At 38.9% G+C, this 21,421-nt stretch overlaps 1 protein-coding gene across 2 annotated transcripts in view; it reads right to left on the bottom strand.

Annotated features, from left to right (window-relative positions):
• EXOC4 (exocyst complex component 4) overlaps window positions 1-21,421 on the bottom strand; it is an 860,605-nt gene that overhangs the window by 228,138 nt on the left and 611,046 nt on the right. For both annotated transcript variants that reach the window (XM_021002278.2, XM_021002279.2), the window contains one exon: window positions 15,804-16,023. In XM_021002278.2, coding sequence (XP_020857937.1) covers window positions 15,804-16,023 — 220 coding nt within the window. The remainder of the gene's footprint in view (window positions 1-15,803; window positions 16,024-21,421) is intronic.

The raw sequence follows: 21,421 nt of genomic DNA on the forward strand, positions 1-21,421 counted from the left end.
GGCTGCTTCTGAAGACTGGGGGTAAGTGGGGGGATGAAAGGTGAAGGGAAGAAGAGAAGTGGTGAAGGACAAAATGAAGAAGATTTTAACATGGTTCTTCACTTGAAGGGAGAAGAGTCTTGCTTAGTCTCAGCTAGATGCCGGGTTATGTGCCAGGGGCTTCTAACACAGTGTGTCCACTGCCCTATTATGCCCAGACACCTGGGTTTTCCACTGAAAAGTGATTACTGCCAGAAACAGGTCAAGGGCATGTCTCAGTACCCCTACACAAATAACCACCAAACACAAAGGAGAGAAAAATGCTAAATTCAACCAGGTCCATTTGATTGTCACATTCATTTCCTTTTTAAATACTCCATTTCCCCCCCAGTGTAACAGGAAAATTGTTTTTCCAATAAGGCAAATGGGTTATGATTTGCTCCCTGAAAATAAACACACTGTAAAATCCATTCTAAATCCATTTTTTTCCCCTTTCATGTGTTATTTGCTTTCCATTTGTAGCAGGCAACATGCTGTCATTTGGGGTTGACACTCTTCAGACATATAAGGATCTGACAGAGCTATTCCCTTAAAGCTACAAAACCCCTGCTCAGCCTGTGCTCCCATCCTTCTTCCTTTCTCAGTTTGTAGTTGTTTCTCTACATCCAATCCAGACTGGTATTGGACTCTTCAATAGGCACAAGGGCCCTGTCTGTGCCTAATGGCTCCCAGGATTACAAATGAAGAACCCCTGGAGTAGGCCATTTCTCTTTTTATGGCCCAGGGGGCCCTAGAGTAAGTCTGGGAGTCAGATTGCAACTCTCTCCAACACTTCTACTCCTTACTCCAGAGGTCAACTCAAATCATTTGGCCAGCAAACCAGAGTTTGCATCTGTAGGGTATAGCCTTAAAAACTAGGAGCAGGAACCTCCCATGTCCACCCAAAACACACATTACACACACACACACACACACACACACACACACACACACACACACATACACACACACGCGCGCGCACATTCCGTCTCGGTACCTAGCAGATCATCTAGGGATCCTGCAACTACTACAGATCCAGAACCCCCTAAAACTAAAAGGTATTTGCTGACCAGTATTAGACTTCCACTCCAGGATGTATAGAGTAATCCTATGAAGTAACACAATGATGTTTAGATTTGTGTAAATCATAAACTTAGACTCTGATACTTAAGTTTGAAAAAGCTTCAGAAGCCATTCACTGGGGACAAATGAATTTATTGTTCCTCAGAAAACACCTCTCAAAAGCTGAGAGATGTCTTCATTTTTGCAGGTGTACACCCTGTCCTGTGGGTAAAGCAGACTTAGAAGAGAAGATGGTAACAAAGAAAGCCTTTGAGCATGAGATATCCTATGTGGTCGATTTGATTTCACAGATGGAAAAATGACCACAGGTGAGCTACGATTTTTCTTTCATGCGGTCCAGAGTATAACAGTAGACATATTATAGCACCTTTTCTTAAAACCAGAGAATTTTAGCACTGGAAAAGGGGTCTGACATCGACTAGGGCCTAGTCACTAGGCCAACTCCATCATACTACAGAAGAGGGAAGTGAGGCCCTGGGAAGTTAGTTGATGTCTAGAAGGTCCTGAAGCAATGTAGTGCCAGCACTAAGACTGCAACTCAGATCTCCTGAAATTCAGGACTTTAGTATTTCCCACCATACCATTATGACTCGGTGATTTTAACAATGGATTAACGCATCTTTTATCTTTTACAAGAATTACAAGTCACATTTCAAATTATACCTTTACACCAGTATAATTAAACCTTTAAACGGTGGGTTGGCAATGAAATTAGAGGCTAGAACATAACAGACACATTAAGACCTGCAGATGCCAGTAGCAGGCAGCTCCCACCCAACTACTCCCCCCCTTCCTTTCTATCACTATATATTGGCAACTATATTCCAGGGTGAATAATACAATTATCTAAATGAAACATTTAAAAAATGTAATATGACATAAAAGGATTAGCTGCTCAAGGACTTGTGGCTGTGGGAGGGAGAAGGATGGATCCAGGCTGACAATTTCATAAAGTAGCCATCAATTATTTAAACTGTTGTGATTCTGCAGACAGCATTCTGGACCCCAAGTGGAGGGAAAACATTTTTAAGAATTTGAAAACCACAAATTAATGTGTGTTGGGGCAGGATCTTGCTTTTTGGTTTTGGAATGAAATATGCTTTGCCTTTAGAGAGAGAAGTGAAAAAAGGGGGTTTGTAAAACATAGTTTTAAAAAGTTAGCCAATCAGCACATACATTTTTCCATATTCATGGCCTTAGAGATGTTGGGATGTAGACGTCTAACTCAGTCCTCTTATTTTACAAATGAGGAAAATGAGGCCTAAACAACTGAAGCGCCTTCTCTGAGGCCATAAGTGTCACAGTGGCTGGATTAGGATTTGAAATTGGGTCCCAAATCTAGCATTCTTTTCTCTAGCTATGTCCTATTAGTCATTAGGCGAGAATCTGCTGGGACACCTCCAGTCGTCCTGATGAATATTTGGCCACTGCACCCAGAGGACTCTGGAGGAGAAAGTGAGCTGACCTTGCACAGCCCTCCCTCACTCAAATCAAAGTAATTTGCAAGTCATGTCATTATCTCCCTGATGTCATGGTCCTCTTTGAGAACAAAGGACAAACACAAGGTGAGAATCTAGTTATAATCCCTGTTCAATTTAGCTTAAGGAGAGGTCTTCCGTTAAATTTCACTTATGATTTTGGTGTCCAAAGGTCCACACATGGTACCCAACCATTTAACCTCTTGTAGCCGATGCCAGTTTCGCTCTTAGCTGTCTCTAAATCACTTGGTAAAAATATAATTGCCATTGGGTCCTACTCAAACTAGAGACTTCTAGTCCTCTCACCTTCTCTGCAGAGTGGAGAGTTATATTCCACCCAAAGCAGAAGTTAGGGATGTGTGTTCTTGATACCTCAATGTGTATTCCTCATGATTATATTTTCCCAATTAGGACACGAGGAAACAAATTCTTGAGAGGTTAAAGGACTTGCCTAAATGTCACAGGTAGTAAGCAGGATTTTAACTGAAGTCTTCTGATACCAAATAAGATGCTCTTTCCACTGTACCACAGCAAAGGGTTTAGAATAATGGCTGACTTTTTTTTTTTTAAGCTGAGTGACATTTTTTGGTGGGCCTTCTAGGTTTAAAACTGCTGCTGGATATTGGATTGGAGCCCACTGGGGATGGAATCCACAGGCTGTTTTCTTTCCTTTCTCTATTAGGGTCAGTATCTGCTTTCCAAAAGTGGAAATCTTTGTCATGTAAGATACTATGGTACTCTCACAGACACATCCTGCCCAATGGTGCCCTGAACAGTACAGTTTTGCAAAAATATTTAATTAAATAATTAGTTCAATTAATAACAACTAAATAATTCAACTAAAGCCAACTGAAATGTTGTTGTGATGGTCATCCACATATTAGATTGGTCCTGTGGGACTGACTCACGTGCCATCATTTTCCCAAATAAAATACCTTGCCAGAACCAATGAATAATAGTAGGCAGGAGTATGCCTATACAGGGCTCTTCTGGAGCCTTCCTTTTTCCCTCATAGTACCATTAGCTGAAGCCTGGTGATAGCCCCAGTTACATACAAGCTTTACAATAGTCACAGGAGGGAGTTTGGAAGCAGACTCATAGGGAACTTTTTCTCCCTAATCTTAAAAAAAAACCCAAAAAACTCTTACTCTCCCAACAGAGAATTAGGCAGGGTCTATACTAGAATATAACTTATTGTTTGCTAGACTTACTTCTTCCACTTTTAAAGCATAATCATGAAATTACAGGACATCACTCATCGTGAGGTAAAGTGCTAAATAACACAGTCAGACACTCATTTTTCTTTGTAACAAACTGCCCCTCTTTGCTAGTAAATAGCCCAAGCCTACTACTGCCACTACCAACCCCCACCCCCAGTCCTGAAACCCTGAAAAATGAGGTCACAGGAGGATTTCTGCAATAGTACGATAGGGAGTCTTGACCTTGGACCGACCAAGGGGAAAACAAATTCAGAAACACTTCAAAAGGAAGATGGAATTAAGCTCCCTTACTAAAAACTGGATAAAGAGAGAGGTAAGGCTGGTCTCTCTTTTAATGGCAGTTTAGCTGAATTAGCCTTTGTAGCTATTTGCAAGTGAATGCTAAGAATGTTCTGGACCCTACAGATATGGCCATCCATCACAGAAGCAGCAGTAACTAAGGGAGGAAAAAGAAGATTAAAAATGAAAAAGAAAAAAGAAAAGAGAAAACTAAGAAGGATAGATGGATTTTTTTTTTCAAAAACCTAAATTTCCAATATGTAATAACCAAAAAAGAATGAATGGCACAGATAACCTGTTAATGAGCTAGCCATGCCATCTTTCCCCCCAAATCAGGACATTTACTGGCAGGGCTTTTGTGTGCCTAACAAGGTAATACATGAGAAATGTACAGCTTACTCCTGAAACAAATATGAACAAGCACCAGCCAAATGGCTAGTCCTGTGGACACAAAGATGACGGAGAACCCTACCTAGACGGAGGCTAGGAGGACTCAGCAAGGGAAGCTGAATGAAGATTTATGAATGCAATATTTACCCCAGGAAAGCAGCTTGTTTGGGCTGTTTGGCTAATTAAAATAATCAATCAAGACTGGTTTCCAAGGCAGAACCAGGTAAAATGCTGGCAATCACCAAATGTCAGGCAGCTATCGTGATATCAGCCAAAGCCTCCAGCTGTGGAGAAAAAAGATTGACTAGACCCTTCTTGTCTTCACCTCACAACTCAATTACTGTAACATACTTCTCACTGTCCTCCCTAACACGCAGATTCGGCCCCTCCTCCAACTCACAATCCATTCTGTATATGACAGACTTCCCAGTCCTCTGCAATCTGAGTCCATTCTAGCTAGGGCAAACTTCTATTCTATTACACCCCCAAACAGACAATCTGCCTGAGTTGGGCCAGTCTCCTCACTGGCATGTAAGCAGATCGCCTTCTTCTCTCCTCTCCACTTATCTAAAGCTTACCTGTGTCCTTCAAGATGAAGACCCATAACCTCAATTAAAGCTTTCCTGACTCTTCCTTCCAATCCTTATTTATGTGATTCTATTACAGCCCTTTTGGTTCATGCTATTCATTTATTTAATAAATATTTGTTGAGTAATTATGTGCTACAATGAAAATATAAAAATGCAAAAGACACAGCACTTGGGCTTTTATTGACTAATTATTACTATTATTATTATTATTATTTGCGAGGCATTTGGGGTTAAGTGACTTGCCCAGGATCACACAAGCTAGTGAGTATCATGTTTCTGAGGCCGCATTTGAACTGAGGTCCTCCTGACTCCGGGGCCGGTGCTCCATTCACTGCGCCACCTAGCTGCCCCCAGTACTTGGGCTTTTAGCCCTGAACTCTACACTCTGTAATGTTCTAGAACTTGTGTTCATCTTGTTTTCTCAACTGGACTATGAGTTCCACAAGGGCAGGGACTATGCTTCTCTATCCCTATGGTAACTAGCACAGTGGTAAGCACTTAGGAGGTGCTTAATACATGTTGCCTGACAATTTTTATATATCTTTTTTTGTTTTTTAGTCGTTTTTCACCACTTATGTCTAGCTCTTCAAGACCCCATTTGGGGTTTTCTTGGCAGAGATACTGGAGTGGTTTTGCCATTTTCTTCTCCAGCTCATTTTAGAGATGAGGAAACTGAGGCAAACAGGGTTAAGTGACTTGCCCAGAGTTATCCAGCTATAAGTGTCTGAGGCTAGATTTGTACTCAGGTCTTCCTAACTCCAGGCCCAGCACTCTATCTACTGTGCCATTTAGCTGCCCATTACTAATCTAGTGAATGACTAAATATGTGGTCTGAGACAGCTAGGTGGCACAGTGGATAGAGTGCTGGGCCTGGAGTCAGGAAGACTCATCTTCCTGAGTTCAAATCCAACTTTAGGCACTTAATAGCTGTGTAACCCTGGGCAAGTTACTTAACCTTGTTTGCCTTAGTTTTCTCATCTGTAAAATGGTCTGGAGAAGGAAATAGCAAGCCATTCCAGTATCTTTGCCAAGAAAACCCCAAATAAGGTCATAAAGAGCCAGACACAACTGAAACAACTGAATAACAACAAATGCTGCTGTGATAGCTGTCTCTGTGACTAAAGAGAGACTTGAGTCAGTCTTTCTTAAAAGTCCCTCCTTGCTGGTGCAAAGATATAAATGTTCCTGAGTTTCTTGAGTAGGTCAGACTGGAAGCTAGTGTCTTTGCACTAAAGTCTACATGTCCCCAAAGCGTTTTTTTCCTCTTCTCTTTTTCTCATAAAAGCTGCTTTTCACCTGGATTACAATGCGAGTCAGGGCATGAATTACTTAGGATGAGACTAAGCTCAAAAATTTCCCAGCAGGTGCAGTTCTGTGGACACACTCAGCTGGCTCCTCACACTAAATCCTAGTGGCTCAGCACTCTGCTCCTCCTGAGTAGAAGGAGAGCAATCATTTGCTTGGGCTCTGGCTCCAGCTCTTCCCTTGCTACTTGCGGTATCTCTTGATTGGCTCCTGCTTCTCTAACACATTGGGGAATGTATTTGAAGATGCCTTTGTTAACAAGTAAAGTCATAGACACTTCAAGCAAAAGCACCTCTCCACAGATCTGGCTGACAGAGTGCTAATGTAGTTCAGTCCTTGTCAGCAGATCTGTCATAAGTCATTACCCATCTCTCTTGCTTAACCACCAAGGAATCTACTGCAGAACGATCAAAATAGACAGCGGCCAATCAACACCCTGAGGTAAACCACTTCCTGAAAATGCCCAAACGGACTCAATTCCAACAGAATGCTCTAAGTGATAACCAAGAAACCATCAGTAGAGAGATACTCACAGAATCACAGTCCTGGATGACTGGGAGTTTACAATTAATTTACTAGTCCTGTATCCTGTCAATTATAACACAGTTTCAATATTTACTTGCAATTTACTTGCAATATTCACTTGGAAAAGAAATTCCATTATTTGGCTTTTAAACCTAGGGTTCCTATTGATGACATTCTGATACGCCTCCAAGCAAACAAATGTTTCACAACACAAAAGCAGATCTAGGTTGCAAATTTCACCTACTGTAGTTAATCTCTCATTTGCCAATCACTTAAAATTGATAGCAAGGTCTTTGATAAAGTATCTCATACTACTCTCTGTAAAAAATGGAAAGGTATTTACTAGATAATGATGCAAGTAAATGGATTCAAGATTAGCTGGATGGCTAGACTCAAAGAGTAGTTGTTACTGGAACATTATCAACCTGGAAGGAAGCCTCTATTGGAGTGTCCCAGGGATAACTGTTCTTGGCTCTGTCATGTTCAATATTTTTATCGATGACTTGGATAAAGGTATAAATAGCATGTTTTTCAGATCTGCAGATGACACAAAGCTGAGAGATGTCTGATTATGTACGGTTAAGATTATAAGGTATTTGGACACTGATATCATAAAGAAGCTCAGCTGGATGGAGCTGACATAATTTCACATTCCGCAGAATGTGGCTAAGTGATATTCCAAAGGATGGTTCCAACCAAATCAGACCCCAGAAACCAAGAACATTTGAATAAGAAAAACCAGCAGGAACATGGTGCCACAGTGAGTCTCATTTTAATCTCATCCTTCCACCCCCAGCCCCAAGACCAGGAATATTACCAGGAATTAGAGAACATAAGAGTGCTCTCTCATTGGCTACATAAGAATCCTAAATTATCATGGAGGGAGCCAATCTGATGATGAGTAATATAAAAATGCTAATTATTGTAAAATGTTTAAATGGAGAGAAAATCAGAATCATGGGGAATTTGCGCTTAGTTTTTCCATTGTGGCAGTTAATTCAGTAAGAATAAGGTAGGAGTCTAGGGACTTCTTGGTTATATGTTCCATTATTGCCCTTAGACTATTATAACCATATCCTCTGAATATTTCAGTCATGTGTACTTTTCAGAGAAAAATAATTTTTAAAAAATCCAATTGATTGGGCCTCATTTCAACTTAATGATTTTCTTTAAGACTTCCAGCAGACCTTAAACGGGACTAATGTGTCGAAGTTAATAAAAGCTAGATCTATTTAGTACCAGAGAGAGGAACAATAACAACTGGTCACCATTCAAATGGTACTCATTTCAGTCATTCTTTCTTATGAACATAATTTGATTTAATGAAAACAATATGCTACTTCTGCTGGCCATATTTCCTTGGGAAAGTTGTAAGTGGTCCCTGGCAGTTTCTTAGCTTGGGGTGTGAGATAATCAGTCTGGAGAACATCGTATTTATTGCCAGAGAGTAACCGCAGTGCCAGGAGATGTGCAGAATGAATTCTTCATAAGGCTTCAACTAGAGCATCAGCCACTCTTCCAGAGCTCGATCAGAGCTCACTGGCTAATAAGCCTTGTAAGCCTTGTAAGAAGGCGGTTAGGCCTGGGGTATGTAATAATACCAACACTTCCAAGGAACTTTCTAGCAGAGGAAATCCAAATCCAAATATCAACCTGTAGGTTTTTGTACCACCATTAGGTCATTGTTACCTCTCATCTTTAGGTCCTAACCCAAGAAATTCAAATTCATGCACAGTAACTGATCCTTTATTTTACATAAGGCACTATATCAACCACTGTTTAAGGTATAAGTCCTGATTTCAAGGAACTTTAAATGGGAGTAGGAGAGAGGTGATAAAAATCTTAAATGACTGTAATAAGATGAAGGAAATGGTTTTGAGATGTTACAGGTGGGGCAGGGTTAGAGGGGACAGAGCTCACATCCTACCGAAGGAGGTTTCAGCAGGTCTCAAAGAGGGGACATATTTAAGCTATGAAGGATGGGTAGAATTTAGAAAGGTAAGGATGGAGGTGAGGTCATTCCAAATAGAGGTCATTCCAAGGCATGGTGCTAAGAAAACACTGAATATAGTTAGAGAACAAAAAAGTATTGTCCCTCAGTTGGAATACAGGGTACATGAAGGTCTAAGACCTGTGTATGTGTGTGGGGCGAGGGGAGGGAGAAGTATGTCTAGAATGATAAGCAGGGCCCAAATGGAGGGCCTGGAATGTCAGGCTGAGTTTGTGTTGAACCCGGTAGACAAGGGGTAGCCACAGAAGGATACTGAACAACTGAACCGGAAATTGGGAGTTGAACAGAGTAGTAATATACTTAGTGTTTCATAGGACAGCAGAAATCATTCATACCATATGACTCTTTCTCTCTCACACATATATACACACACACACACACACACACACACACACACAAATACATAATCTCTTTGACTAAATACTTGATAAGCAGGATCTGACATTATTCTCATATTTAAACAGAGAAAATGAAGAGCCAGGAAGTTAAATTATATCTCCCAGATCAATAATAAACCAGCGAAATGGTGATGAAGAGACCTTAAACTTTTGATACCCTCTGGTAGACCATGAACTAACTGTTCATTAGCAGGACATGAAGGGATATCCATTTTGGTCCATTTTTAACTCTAGGCCTATAGTTTCAAAATGCCGAAGATGAAAGACATTTCTCACTAAGGTGAAAGAAGGGACTTTGAAGTTTTCCCCTCATTTCCAATCAGTATGTTTTCACCTTGGAGCTGGTAGCAGACCACTGGACAGAGCCATGGCAGCTATACAGAAAACAAAGGGAAAGAGGTGTTAAAACTAATTTCTTTCACTTTTCATGCTAGTAGAAGTCAGAAACCCACCAATTTTTAAGCTTCATTTTTAATCCCTGAAGTTCTTGTTGTGATTCTTAAACCAAGATCACAGCAGGATAAAAACTGCTTTACGCTTCTGAAGAAAGGTCAGGAAGATGCTCAAAAATTTATGTTAAATCAAAAGCTTTCCTCCTACCCTTCGGTGTAATCATTTGTGTTGGAGGGGAGAGACGAATGATTTAAGAGCTTGGTCACTAGAAATGACACTTTTCTCTCGAGGCCACACATATGTATCTGACTCTGAGTTATTGAGAATTCCCCCTTTACAAGATGGATGGGTGATTATTAAATAGATTTAGGCCTCAATTTTAAGAACTGCCACCACAGCTGGTATCATGTGTAGTTTGCACAATGGTGGTTCACAAGATACCAGTACAGTCTATTACACATTTTGTGTGTGTGTGTACACACACACTGTATGTATATACACAATATACTCTATAATACAGACGTGGAGACATTTCCTAAGCAATGGTATGACCTTGGAACAGCAATATGCCTACAGATGAGGAGAGCCCTTCTACTGAAGAAAGTGAAGCAGGAAATATTCCAGCATCCTTTATAGCCCTATGCAATGAACAGGTTTCCATCAAAAAGCTCCCACATAACCCTACACTGCTATGGATAGAATTCAAGAGGGCTAAGGATAAACAGTCCTGAGATAAGTTCCAAATTACCTGTGGGTTGAAAGGTAAAAGTTATAACAGCATGTAAGGAGAACTTTCTAAAAATTAAAGCTGTGCAGACATGGAATGGCCTAGCTTTTTAGGCAGAGAGTTTCCTATCATTAGAAGTATCCAGTCTGGGGCTGGATGACAGCTTGGTAGGACTACCATAGAGGTCACTTGGTTCTGAGCTGTTCAGTGTTTTAAGCAGTATCCTGGAAGGCGTATTTATCAAATGTGAAGATCACAAGTATATAGCTAATGTACGGGATGATAGTTAGGATCCAAAGAAATCTCAACAGGTCAATATTGGGCCAAACCTAATAGAGTAAATTAATGGACTAGAATGAAGAGTTGGATTAAATCAGATTTAACAGTTATAAATTCAATTCAATAAGCATCACCATGCCAGGATTTAATTAAGTCCAACATCTGGGCTCAAATAGTCAACCTAATAAGTACAAGAAAGGAGAGGTGTGATTAGACAACAGTTCCTTACGAAAAGACATCCAGGGGTTTTAGTGGACTCAAAGCAAGTCAACAGTCTGAGCTATCAGCCAAAAAAGTGAATCTCATCCTAGCTTAGAGTGAAGAAGGCACAGTGTCTTCCATCTCCAGAGACCCTGAGGGGAGTCAAATCACTCACCCTGGTTAGTCCATGCTGGGGCAGGCTGAGTTATCCTGAGGGGTAAGTACAAACTCAGGTAGCCTGGTGCATCTGACAGCATCACTGGAAAAGGCATGAAAACTGATAGCCCTGTGGCCCCACTCACCATTGTTATGACTCCCCTCCCTACTGTCTTCTCTAACTATTTAGATGTGAGTTTCCTGAGGTTAGAAGACTTTCCACACTTTGACATTTGCATTCCCAGTGCCTAATTAAGAACCTCATAAGATACTTCAGAAATGCTTCCCTTCCCCCATATATTTGACACATTCATACAGAGTGAGAGTGCTCCCGCTGTACCCTGCTGTATTCAGTTCTGGCCAGACAAGATCTGGATTGCTGTCTTCTGTTTTGAGTGCCACGTTTAGGAAAGAAAAGTAGGACAAGGTAAGAAGAGGGTGAAGCAAAGGGAGAAGATGGGCCGGTCATCTGGAGACACGAGGATTGGTTGCAGGAACTGGAGATGTTTGGCCTGGAGAAGGAAAGCTTTGCGGGGGAAGGGAGGAGATGGTAACGATCTTCAATTGCGTGAAAGGCTATCCCTTGCAAGAAGGATTAGATCTGTTTTGCTTGGCCGCAGAAGACAGAGCTGGGAACAACGGGTAGAAAATGCAGAGAGGCACAGTTTAGCCCAACACAAGGAAAACCTTCCCAGTAATTGCGAACATCCATAAGAACTGCATTAGGAGACAGAGGGCTCACCCTTGCTGTTCTGAAGCAAAGGCTAAACAATCACTCACTGGTGGTTGTATGAAAAGGGATTCTTGTGCAAGCGTGGCTTACGCTAGATGACCTAGAGGTCCTGTCAGCTCCTTTTGTTGTTGGTCAGTCATTTCAATCATGTCCAACTCTTGGTGACCCCATCTGGGGTTTTCTAGGCAGAGATACTGCCGTGGTGTGCCATTTCCTTCTCCAGCTCATTTTACAGATGAGAAAACCAAGGCAAGCAGGGGTAAGTGACTTGCCCAGGGTCACACAGCTAGTAAGTGCCTGCAGCTAGATTTGAACTCAGGTCTTCTTGATTCCAGGCCTAGTGCTCTCTCCAGTAGGCCACCTAGCTGCCCCTTTTTCAACTCCAGAATACTGTGATTCAACGACAGCCTCACCTCGTAAACGTGGGTCCGCACGGCTAAATTCAGACAGTTTTTCCTTCCCCCTTATTTGAGATTCCTAGCACTTAGCATGGTGCTTTGTATCCAGTTGGTGCTCAATATTTGTTTAATTGAACTTAACTGATGCTACATGACAGAAGATGCCGTGGGGGAAGGTGGTGCTACATTATTTTGTTGCTGCTGTGACTAAATGTGATCAACTTGATAGAAAAAAAAATTTAGGCCTTTAAAAAAAAAACCTCAATACTCAAATACTTCATATTCCCCTCTCTGCTTCCCCCTCCCCTCCTGCTTGGACTCTTGAGGCGAAATACATGTAGTCGATTATTTATTCTCCTTTTAGATTAGGCACTTATAAAAACCTAGGAATAATCATATCAAAGGGTCATATAAACACATTTAAGAAACACAGAATCTTGACCATGAATAATTGCTGCAGGAAATGATTTACATTCATTACTAAACAAAATTTTCAATATGGGCAAAAAAATCCAGCAACATCCAGTTTGCTTTTTTGGCCTCACAACACTTTGAGAATATTAAACAAATTTATTGATATGGTTTATCCAATTTGCATACCCATAAAAAGGAACTTGGAGAGAGGGCAGCTAAACAGACAAATAACACAACAGCTTTTTTAGCTTTCAGAAACAAATTTGTGAGGTTAATAACTGGAATGGCCTTGGATTCAAGGTTAACACAGTCACATATTGCAATATAATTATCTAACCCTGACAAGGTCACCCAAATGGGGAGGTCAACTCACAGCTCTTATGCATTCTCAGGATGGAATAATTGATTTAAAGTACAAGAAGGAGATGGTTAGAAATGGCCCCTGACAATATTTTGAGTGATCTGATATACATACTCACTAGACCTCCTCACAGATGTTATTTTAGTTGGCCGGCCTTGAAAGGTACAAGTAGTGCTGCCTTTGGAATCCAAAACCCTGGGCTTGAACGTTGGCTTTGCTATGCACTGACTGTCAGACCATGGACAGCCTCTGAGCCCAGGTTACTCATCAATAAAATGAGATGAGGCCTGGGGGCATGGCAGCTTAAATGATCTCCGAGATCCTTTTCAGCTCTAAATCTACTTGGTATCTGTCCTGTATTTACCTTTTTATATACACATATTGTCTCCCTCTTTAGAATATAAGCTCCTTGAGGGCAGTGACTGTTTCCTCCCTTGTAAAACAAGGGGGTCAGACGAGATGATCTCTGAAGTTCCTTCTAGCTCTGACACTGGATGATTCTATGACAAAGCATTTCACATTCTTATAATTCCTAATGTAAGCATAAAACTAGGTATAACTGGGTTATATCCAACAATTTCTTAAAGGAAGACAAAGAAGATTTCATAATGCTACGTAATCCTATTCAATGCATAACCATAATTTAATACGCTCCTTTTCTCTTAAGTTTTAGGAGAAATGAACCACCATCTTGCTAAGCCAAGAGGCCTATGAAAAATATCTTGAGTGCATTTACTTGAATTCTTACTTAGATCTACACTAATGAGGTCACATATCAATAGAGAAAATGAAATTTTAATCTCCAAACAAGCTTATCTTCTAGATAAAACAATTTCATTTCATTAAAAATAATCCAGTTTGCATCTGGGTTCATATTCATTCTGAGCCAGCTGAGTATTTGCCAGTACAGCCCTGAATTGGTTTAGATTCAATCCTGTTTGAGAGTAGGGGCTTAACCAGATGAATTACTGGTATTCCACTAAAACAACAGAAAACCCCCCAAAACTATTTACATAGAACTTTGAAGTTTACAAAACCCTTCCCTAAAAACAATTCTGTGAAGTGGGCAATGCAATGGTAGTTATCTTCATCTTATATATAAGCAAACTGAGGTTCAGTTAGGTTAAAAAATTTGCCCAAAGAATAGTACCCCCATACTTTAAATGACATTATAAAATAGCAGTCATGAAAACCATCTGGCATTGATTAAGAAATAGAGTTAAATCAATTGAACAGACTAGAGGAGAGACACTCAGAAACAATAGAACTCAATAACCACTGGGTGTTGAAAAAAGTAGAAAACATAAATTACTTAGGAAAAAATTCCTATGTGATAAAAACTGTTAAAAAAAAAACCCAACTGGAAAGCCGTCTAGCAGAAATTACGGTTAGACTAACACCTTATACTATGTTCTACAAAACGTTCTAAATGGACGCACAACCTTAGTGTTAAAGATTATACTACTAAAAAATTATCACAGACCTCTCACAATTATGGCTAGGAGATGTATTCTTAACTAAACAAGAGATAGAGGCAATAACTTTGATTACATGAAAACTAAAAACTTCTGCGTAGACAAAATGAGTGCAACTAGGATAAATAGGGAAATGGTTGAATGGGAAAAAAATCTTTGTATCAAATGTCTTTGAAATGGGTTTGGTACCCTATATGTATAAATAACTAAAAATAAATAAAGCCTCCCCTTGCCAATCTTTCCTATTACTCTTGAGAGCAATGCTACTTTCTTAGTTGCTCAGGCCCACAATGTAGGAGTCATCCTGCATTCCTCACAATCACTTACCCCCATATCCAAGCTGTTGTGAAGGCCTATTGATTTCACCTTTGCAATATCTCTTTCATATGCCCCCTTCTCTCCTCTGACACCCTCATCACTCTCGTGCAGTCTCCTCATCACCTCACACCTGGACTATTGTATCAGACTGCTGCTGGGTCAGCCTGCCTCAAGTCTCTCCCCATTCCAATCCATCCTCCATTCAGCCACCAAAGTGACCATGTCACCCCTTCCCCCTGCTCAACATACTTCAGTGGCTCCCTGTGGCCTCTGGGATCAAACACAAAATGCTCTGCCTGGCATTCGAAGACCTTTGTGGTCTAACCTCCTAACTTTCCATTCTTCTTGCACTTTATTCACTGCCACCTACTCTTTAATTCAGTGACAATGGCCTCCTGGCTGTTCTAGGAACAAGACTCCATCTTTTAACTCTAGACGTTTTCTCTAGATGGCCTCCTCCATGCCTGGAATGATTTCCCAAATCCCAATAAATCCCAAATGAAACTCCCATTTTTTACAGGAAGCTTTTCCTAACCCTTCTTAATTCTAGTATCTTTCCTCTCTTAATTATTTGCTATTTATCCTGCGTATAGGTCATCTGTACATAGTCATTTGCTTGTTGCCTCCCCCTTATGAGCTCACTGAGGGCAGGGACCCTCTTTTGCTTTTTTTTTTTTGTATTGCCAGTGCTTAGCACAGTGGCTTGCACACAGTAGATGCTTAATAAATGTTTACTAAGTGATTTGCCCAGTATTATACAGTCATTAGGCACCACAGACAGAACTTGAACTTGGGTTTTCTTCACTCCAAGGGCAGCCCTCTATCCACTACATCACACTGCCTGTTATGAGTAGTTAGGCCATATATATGAATGTGTAGTAGAAATGTATTCTTTATTTAACAGCTGATGAAATATTTCAGTGAATTTTCAAAATCAAAAAAAGTATCTAAGTTAGGACTCAAACCTAGGGTTTCTGACACAGTTCAAAAGCTTTGTGTGATTTATGTTTGAAAATCATTGGGATAAGAGCAAAAATTCGCTAATAGTTACCTGTAGGAGAGGCCGCTGCACTCCCAGTACTTTCATGGTATCTGCATTAGCCAGGATCTTTAAAGGGTCAGACGTTTTGGTGACTCCTTCAATCTCTTTGTTGATTTCAGTCAAGACCTGGTTGAGGAATATGTTTTTGATATACATGGTGAGAAACTCTCGAAGAGGGCACTGTTTGGCTGGGCCAAGTCCTAGTGCATGCTCGATCTCTTGAATAAACCTAGAATAGAGGAGAGAAATCACATGTAACAAACTCATTGAATAAAGGGGTCAGTTATAAAAATGCTTCACAATTCTTTCAAAGTTATCACTGGACTTAGGGCAATTCTATAGAGCAAATGGGGGAAATTCCCAAAATGTCAATTTTCTAGGTGGAATTCTTAAGAAGAGAAGTCTACAGTGAGATTATCTTCCATTTATCTTGTATGAACTGTTATTCTGCCTGTTGTCTCCTCCATTAGAATATGATGTTCTTGAGATCAGGGACAATTTCTTTTACCTTTCTTTCTATCTCCATTGCACCTTGTGTGATACATATTGAGAACTTAATAAAGTCTTGTTGATTGAGAACTGACTACAACCATTACTATCACTGGACTTTTGTTTTTTTAATTTAGGAAACTCTAAGGGTGACCAGACAAACCTAACTACAAATTTCTGGGGTAGCACAGCCAAGATTGTTACGGTAGAAGTTACCCATGACAAGAAAATGGAAATGGCCAGACAAAGAGAAATCTTTTTAAGGCCTCTCAATTTATATGTTTAATACCATCAAGGATGCAGAAGAAGGCAGACAGGGTGACTAGTCCAACTGTAAGATGGCAAAAAACACTTAAGGGAAGCTTGAACAAGTTGGTGAAGAAAATGGAGAAGCAAGCTGGAGAGTTAAGAGGAAGAACAGTTTTTAGAGGTATCTATTGGCCAGTCATTGCTGGTTAGAGGACACTGGTGAGATTGTTGTTTCATTTGAGTTTGCAATCCCCATTTCCCAGTACACCTAACCTCTCCAGTCTTAGCCAGCCTGCAAAGAAATCCCTGTTCTCCCTTGACTCACTTTTGAAAGCAAATTACCTTTATGAATATGATAACAATGGACTCTACCAAAATTTCTTTTTCAAAAAGGGAAATGTGGTTATGGGGATCAAATATCAGAATTACAATTAACTGATTTACTCTTTTCAAAGGAATGGTTGGAAAAAGTGTCTTTTGAACAAACACTTTTTGAACATTAAGTGCTTCTGACATTTCCAAAGCTTGTAACATTTATTAGAGAGTTTTTTTTTTCTTCACTGGTCACCATGCCCCTAAAGAAATCGATACAATGCTCTTAATTATCTCTGTATTTTTTTTTTTCCTTCTCAGTTCCTTGTTTGCCTTTGGTGTCTCTAGAATACAAAACTTCTTTGAGTAGCACTGATGGAGTACCTCCTGTCAACTTTAGCTGAGTGGTTTCTTTCAAACACAAACCATTTATTCCCTAAAGCTTATAATATGTTGACTTCATCAGTCTAAAATGACATATCCAGGTTGATGTTGTCATCTCTAACTTGAGGGGACCCATTTAACATAAGTTTCCAAATCTGCTCTCAGAACTAGGAGGGACCTCAGTGTGTAAAGGAATTAAGAAAGGAAAAACAAGAGAGAAAAGAAGAAACAAACAAGAAAAACTCCACAAAAAAAGCTGCCTTACCAGCTCCTTCTTTACCCCAGTCAGTAACAGTAAGAAACTCTGTTAAACTGAAAAACTGCCTTTTTCTGAGCAGAGAAGACACACAGATCAGGGGCAATGTTTGCTTATTGAGGAAGCCATCGATGTCTGGGCAGAATGGCATTTGTTGGTATTTCCTCATAAGACTGGAGGAAGAAGTAGAGGCAAGAAGAAATACTGACCCATATTTTTTTTTCAACCTCTTTTAATCTCATTTGGCCACATTATAGAATCTCAGACTTGGAAGGGCCCTGACAGCCCATCTAATTCAACCCTTACTTGAAAAAGAGTTCAATTCTCAATACCACTGACAAATTCACTCTGCCTTTTCCTAAATCCTCCAATGAGGAGATTCTCCAGCTTGTTACTTCTGATTGAGAGGTTCAGAGGATCTCAGAACTGGGAAGTCCTCAGATTTTCTTTGAGGTACAGATTTCCTGATCATAGGACTTAGAAATAACCAGTATACTTTCTTTAACTTCTCTGAGGGTTGTAGGTTTGTCATTTTCTGAAAACAAAAATACCCAAGTCCAAATGGTTCTCTAAATAAAATTAATCTAGATAAAAGCAACAAAGCAATTTAACATACAGACAAAAAAATCCATCTGATTTTGGAAATATGAAACAGATGATCTAGTTCCTTCCTTCTGAGGGCTTTTCAACTCTGTACAAGTATTTGTTAAATGCCTCCCCATGATCTTTGACTCAGATAAAGGAACCTGATGTTTTATAAAGGTGGTAGTTCACCAAATTGGCTTATTTTAAAAAATACATATTTTAATTTATTTAAATATTTCCAAATAACATGTAAAACAATTTTTAACAATCATTTTTAAAAATTTTGAGTTCCAAATTCTTTCCTGCCCTTGCACCACTTCCCTGTTCCTTGAGAAAGCATGCAATTTGATAGCAGTTATACATGTAAAGTCATACAAACATATATCCATAGTAGCTATGTTGTAAAAGAAAGCACAGACAAAATAATAAAGCAAGAAAAAGTTAAAAAAAGTAAAAAAAACCAACAGAACAGTTTGCCTTAATCTGCATTCAGAATTCATCAGTTCTTTCTCTAGACGTGGATACACCTTTTCATCATGGGGTCTTTGGAACTGTCTTGGTTCACTGTCTTGATTACAGTAGCTAAGTCTTTCACAGTTAATCATTCTTACAATATTGCTGTTACTGTGCTCAATGTTCCCTTGGTTCTGGCTCACTCTATTTTGCATCAGCTCTGAAGTTTTTCTGAAGTCTGCCTGCTCTCATGTCTTATAGCACAACAGTATTCCATCACAATCATATACCACAACTTGTTCAGCCATTCCACAATTGACAGGCATCCTTTCGAGGTCCAATTCTTAGCGACCACAAAAAGAGCTGTTATAAATATTTTTGTACAAAAAGGTCCTTTTCCCTTTTCTTTAATCTCTGTGGGATCCAGACTTAGTAATGCTAGTGCTGAATCAAAGGGGATACAATTTTATAGCCCTTTGGGTGTAGTTCCAAATTGTTCTTCAGAATGGTTGGACTAGTTCACAACTCAACCAACAGTACATTAGAGTCTAAATTTTTCCACATTATCTCCAGCATTGGTCATTTTCCTTTTCCATCATGTTAGCCAATCTGATAGATGTGAGGCAGTATCTCAGGACTGTTTTAATTTACATTTTTCTAATCAGCAGCGATTTAGAGCAGTTTTTCCTGTGACTACTGATTGCTTTGATTTTTTTTTTTCTGTGAACTGCCTGCTCATATTCTTTGACCATTTATCAGTTGGGGAATGACTCTTATTTTTATAAATTTGAATCAGTTTCCTATGTTGTTGAGAAATGAGGCCTTTATCAGAGAAACTTGTAACCCCCTCCTTTCCTGTTTTCCTTCTAATTTTGGCTACTCTAGTTTTGTTTATGCAAAAGCTTTTTAATTTCATGTAATCAAAATTATTTATTTTACTTTCTATGTTCCTCTCTATCTCTTGTTTGGTCAAAATCTCTTCCCTTACTCCACAGATCTGATAGGTATATTTTTCCATGATCTCCTAAGTTATTATGATATCACCTTTTATGTCTAAATCATTTATCCATTTTAAGCTTAACTTGGTATATATGGTGAGAGATGCTGGTCTATGCCTATTTTCTGCCAATCTGCTTTCCAGTTTTCCCAGTAATTTTTGTCAAGTAGTGAGTTCTTACCCCAAAAGCTTGGATCTTTGGGTTTATCGAACACTATATTATTATGGTCATTTACTACTGTGTATTATGTGCCTAATGTAATCCACTGACCCACCACTCTATTTCTTAGCCAGTACCAGATTGTTTTAATGATTACCACTTTGTAAGATAGTTTGAAATCTGGAACTGCTAGGCTGCCTCCTTTCACATTTTTTTTTTCATTGATTCCCTTGATATTCTTGACCTTTTGTTCTTCCAGATGAATTTTGTTATTTTTTCTAACTTTTATAAAGTTTTTTTAGTAGCTTGATTGGCATGGCTCCGAATAAGTAAATTAAATTAGGTAGAATTGTCATTCTTTCTATTGGCTTAGCCTACACATTAGCAATTAATATTTATCCAGTTGTTTAGATCTGCCTTTATTTATGTGAAGTATTTTGTAATTGTGTTCAAATATTCCCTGAGTTTGTCTTGGCAGGTAGACTCCCAAAGATTTCATATCATCTGTAGTAATTCTAAATGGAATCTTCTCTTTCTATTTCTTGCTGGCAGGTTTTGTTGGTAGCATATCCAAACGCTAATGATTTATGTGGGTTTTATATCCTTCAACTTTGCAGAATTTATTACTTATTTAAACCAGTTTTTTAGTTAATTCTCCAGGGTTCTCTCACCATATCACGCAAAGAGTGATAGTTTTGCTTCCTCATTGACTATTTTTAAATTGTTCCTTAAATATTTGGTGGAATTCATTAGTCAATCCATCTGGTCCTGGACATTTTTTCTTAGAAAGCTCATTTATAGTTTGTTCAATTTCTCTTTTTAAGACAGAGTTATTTCTAAGTATGTATTTCCCCTTCTGTTAATCTGTGAAGTTTATATTTTTGTAAATATCCATTTCACTTAAATTGTCAGTTTTACTGGCATATAATTGGGTAAAATAGCTCCTAATAATTGCTTTAATTTTATCTTTATTTGTGGTGTATTAATCCTTTTAATTTTTGGCACTAGTAATTTGGTTTTTTTTTTTTTTTTAAATGAAATTAACCAATAATGTATCTATTTTATTATTTTTTTCCTATTAAACCAGTTCCTAGTTTTATTTATCATGTCAATGTTTTTTTTTTTAATTTCAATTTTATTAATCTCTCCTCTGACTTTGGACTTCCATCTTGGTGTTTATTTGGGGATTTTTAATTTGTTCTTTTCTGGCTTTTTTTTTTTTAACTTTCATACCCAATTATTAATTGGTTCTTTCCCTACTTTACTGATGCAAGCAACTAGAGATAGAAATTTTCCCCTAAGCAATGCTTTGGTTGTATCTCACAAGTTTTGATATGGTGTCTCATTGTTTTCTTTATCTTTAATGAAATTGATTGTTTCTATAATTTGTTCTTTGACCCACTTGTTCCTTATGATTAGATTACTTATTTTCCAATTAGTTTTTAATCTATGCTTCCATGACTCTTTATTAAATGTAATTTTTATTACATTATTGTCTGAAAAAGATGAATTTAATACTGCTTTTCAGCATTCAGTTGTGAGGTTTTAATGCCCTAATACATGGCCAATTTTTTTCAAGGTGCCATATACAGCTGAGAAAAAGGCATATTCCTTTCTACTCCCATTCAATTTTCTCCAGAGGTCTGCCATATCTTACTTTTATAAGATTCTATCATCTCCTTGACCTTTTTCTTACTTATTTATGATTACATTTATCAAACTTTGAGAGGGAAACTGAGATC

This window comes from Phascolarctos cinereus, unplaced genomic scaffold (genome assembly GCF_003287225.1).
Source record: "Phascolarctos cinereus isolate Bilbo 61053 unplaced genomic scaffold, phaCin_HiC Scaffold_1;HRSCAF=81, whole genome shotgun sequence".
NCBI classification, from domain to species: domain Eukaryota; kingdom Metazoa; phylum Chordata; class Mammalia; order Diprotodontia; family Phascolarctidae; genus Phascolarctos; species Phascolarctos cinereus.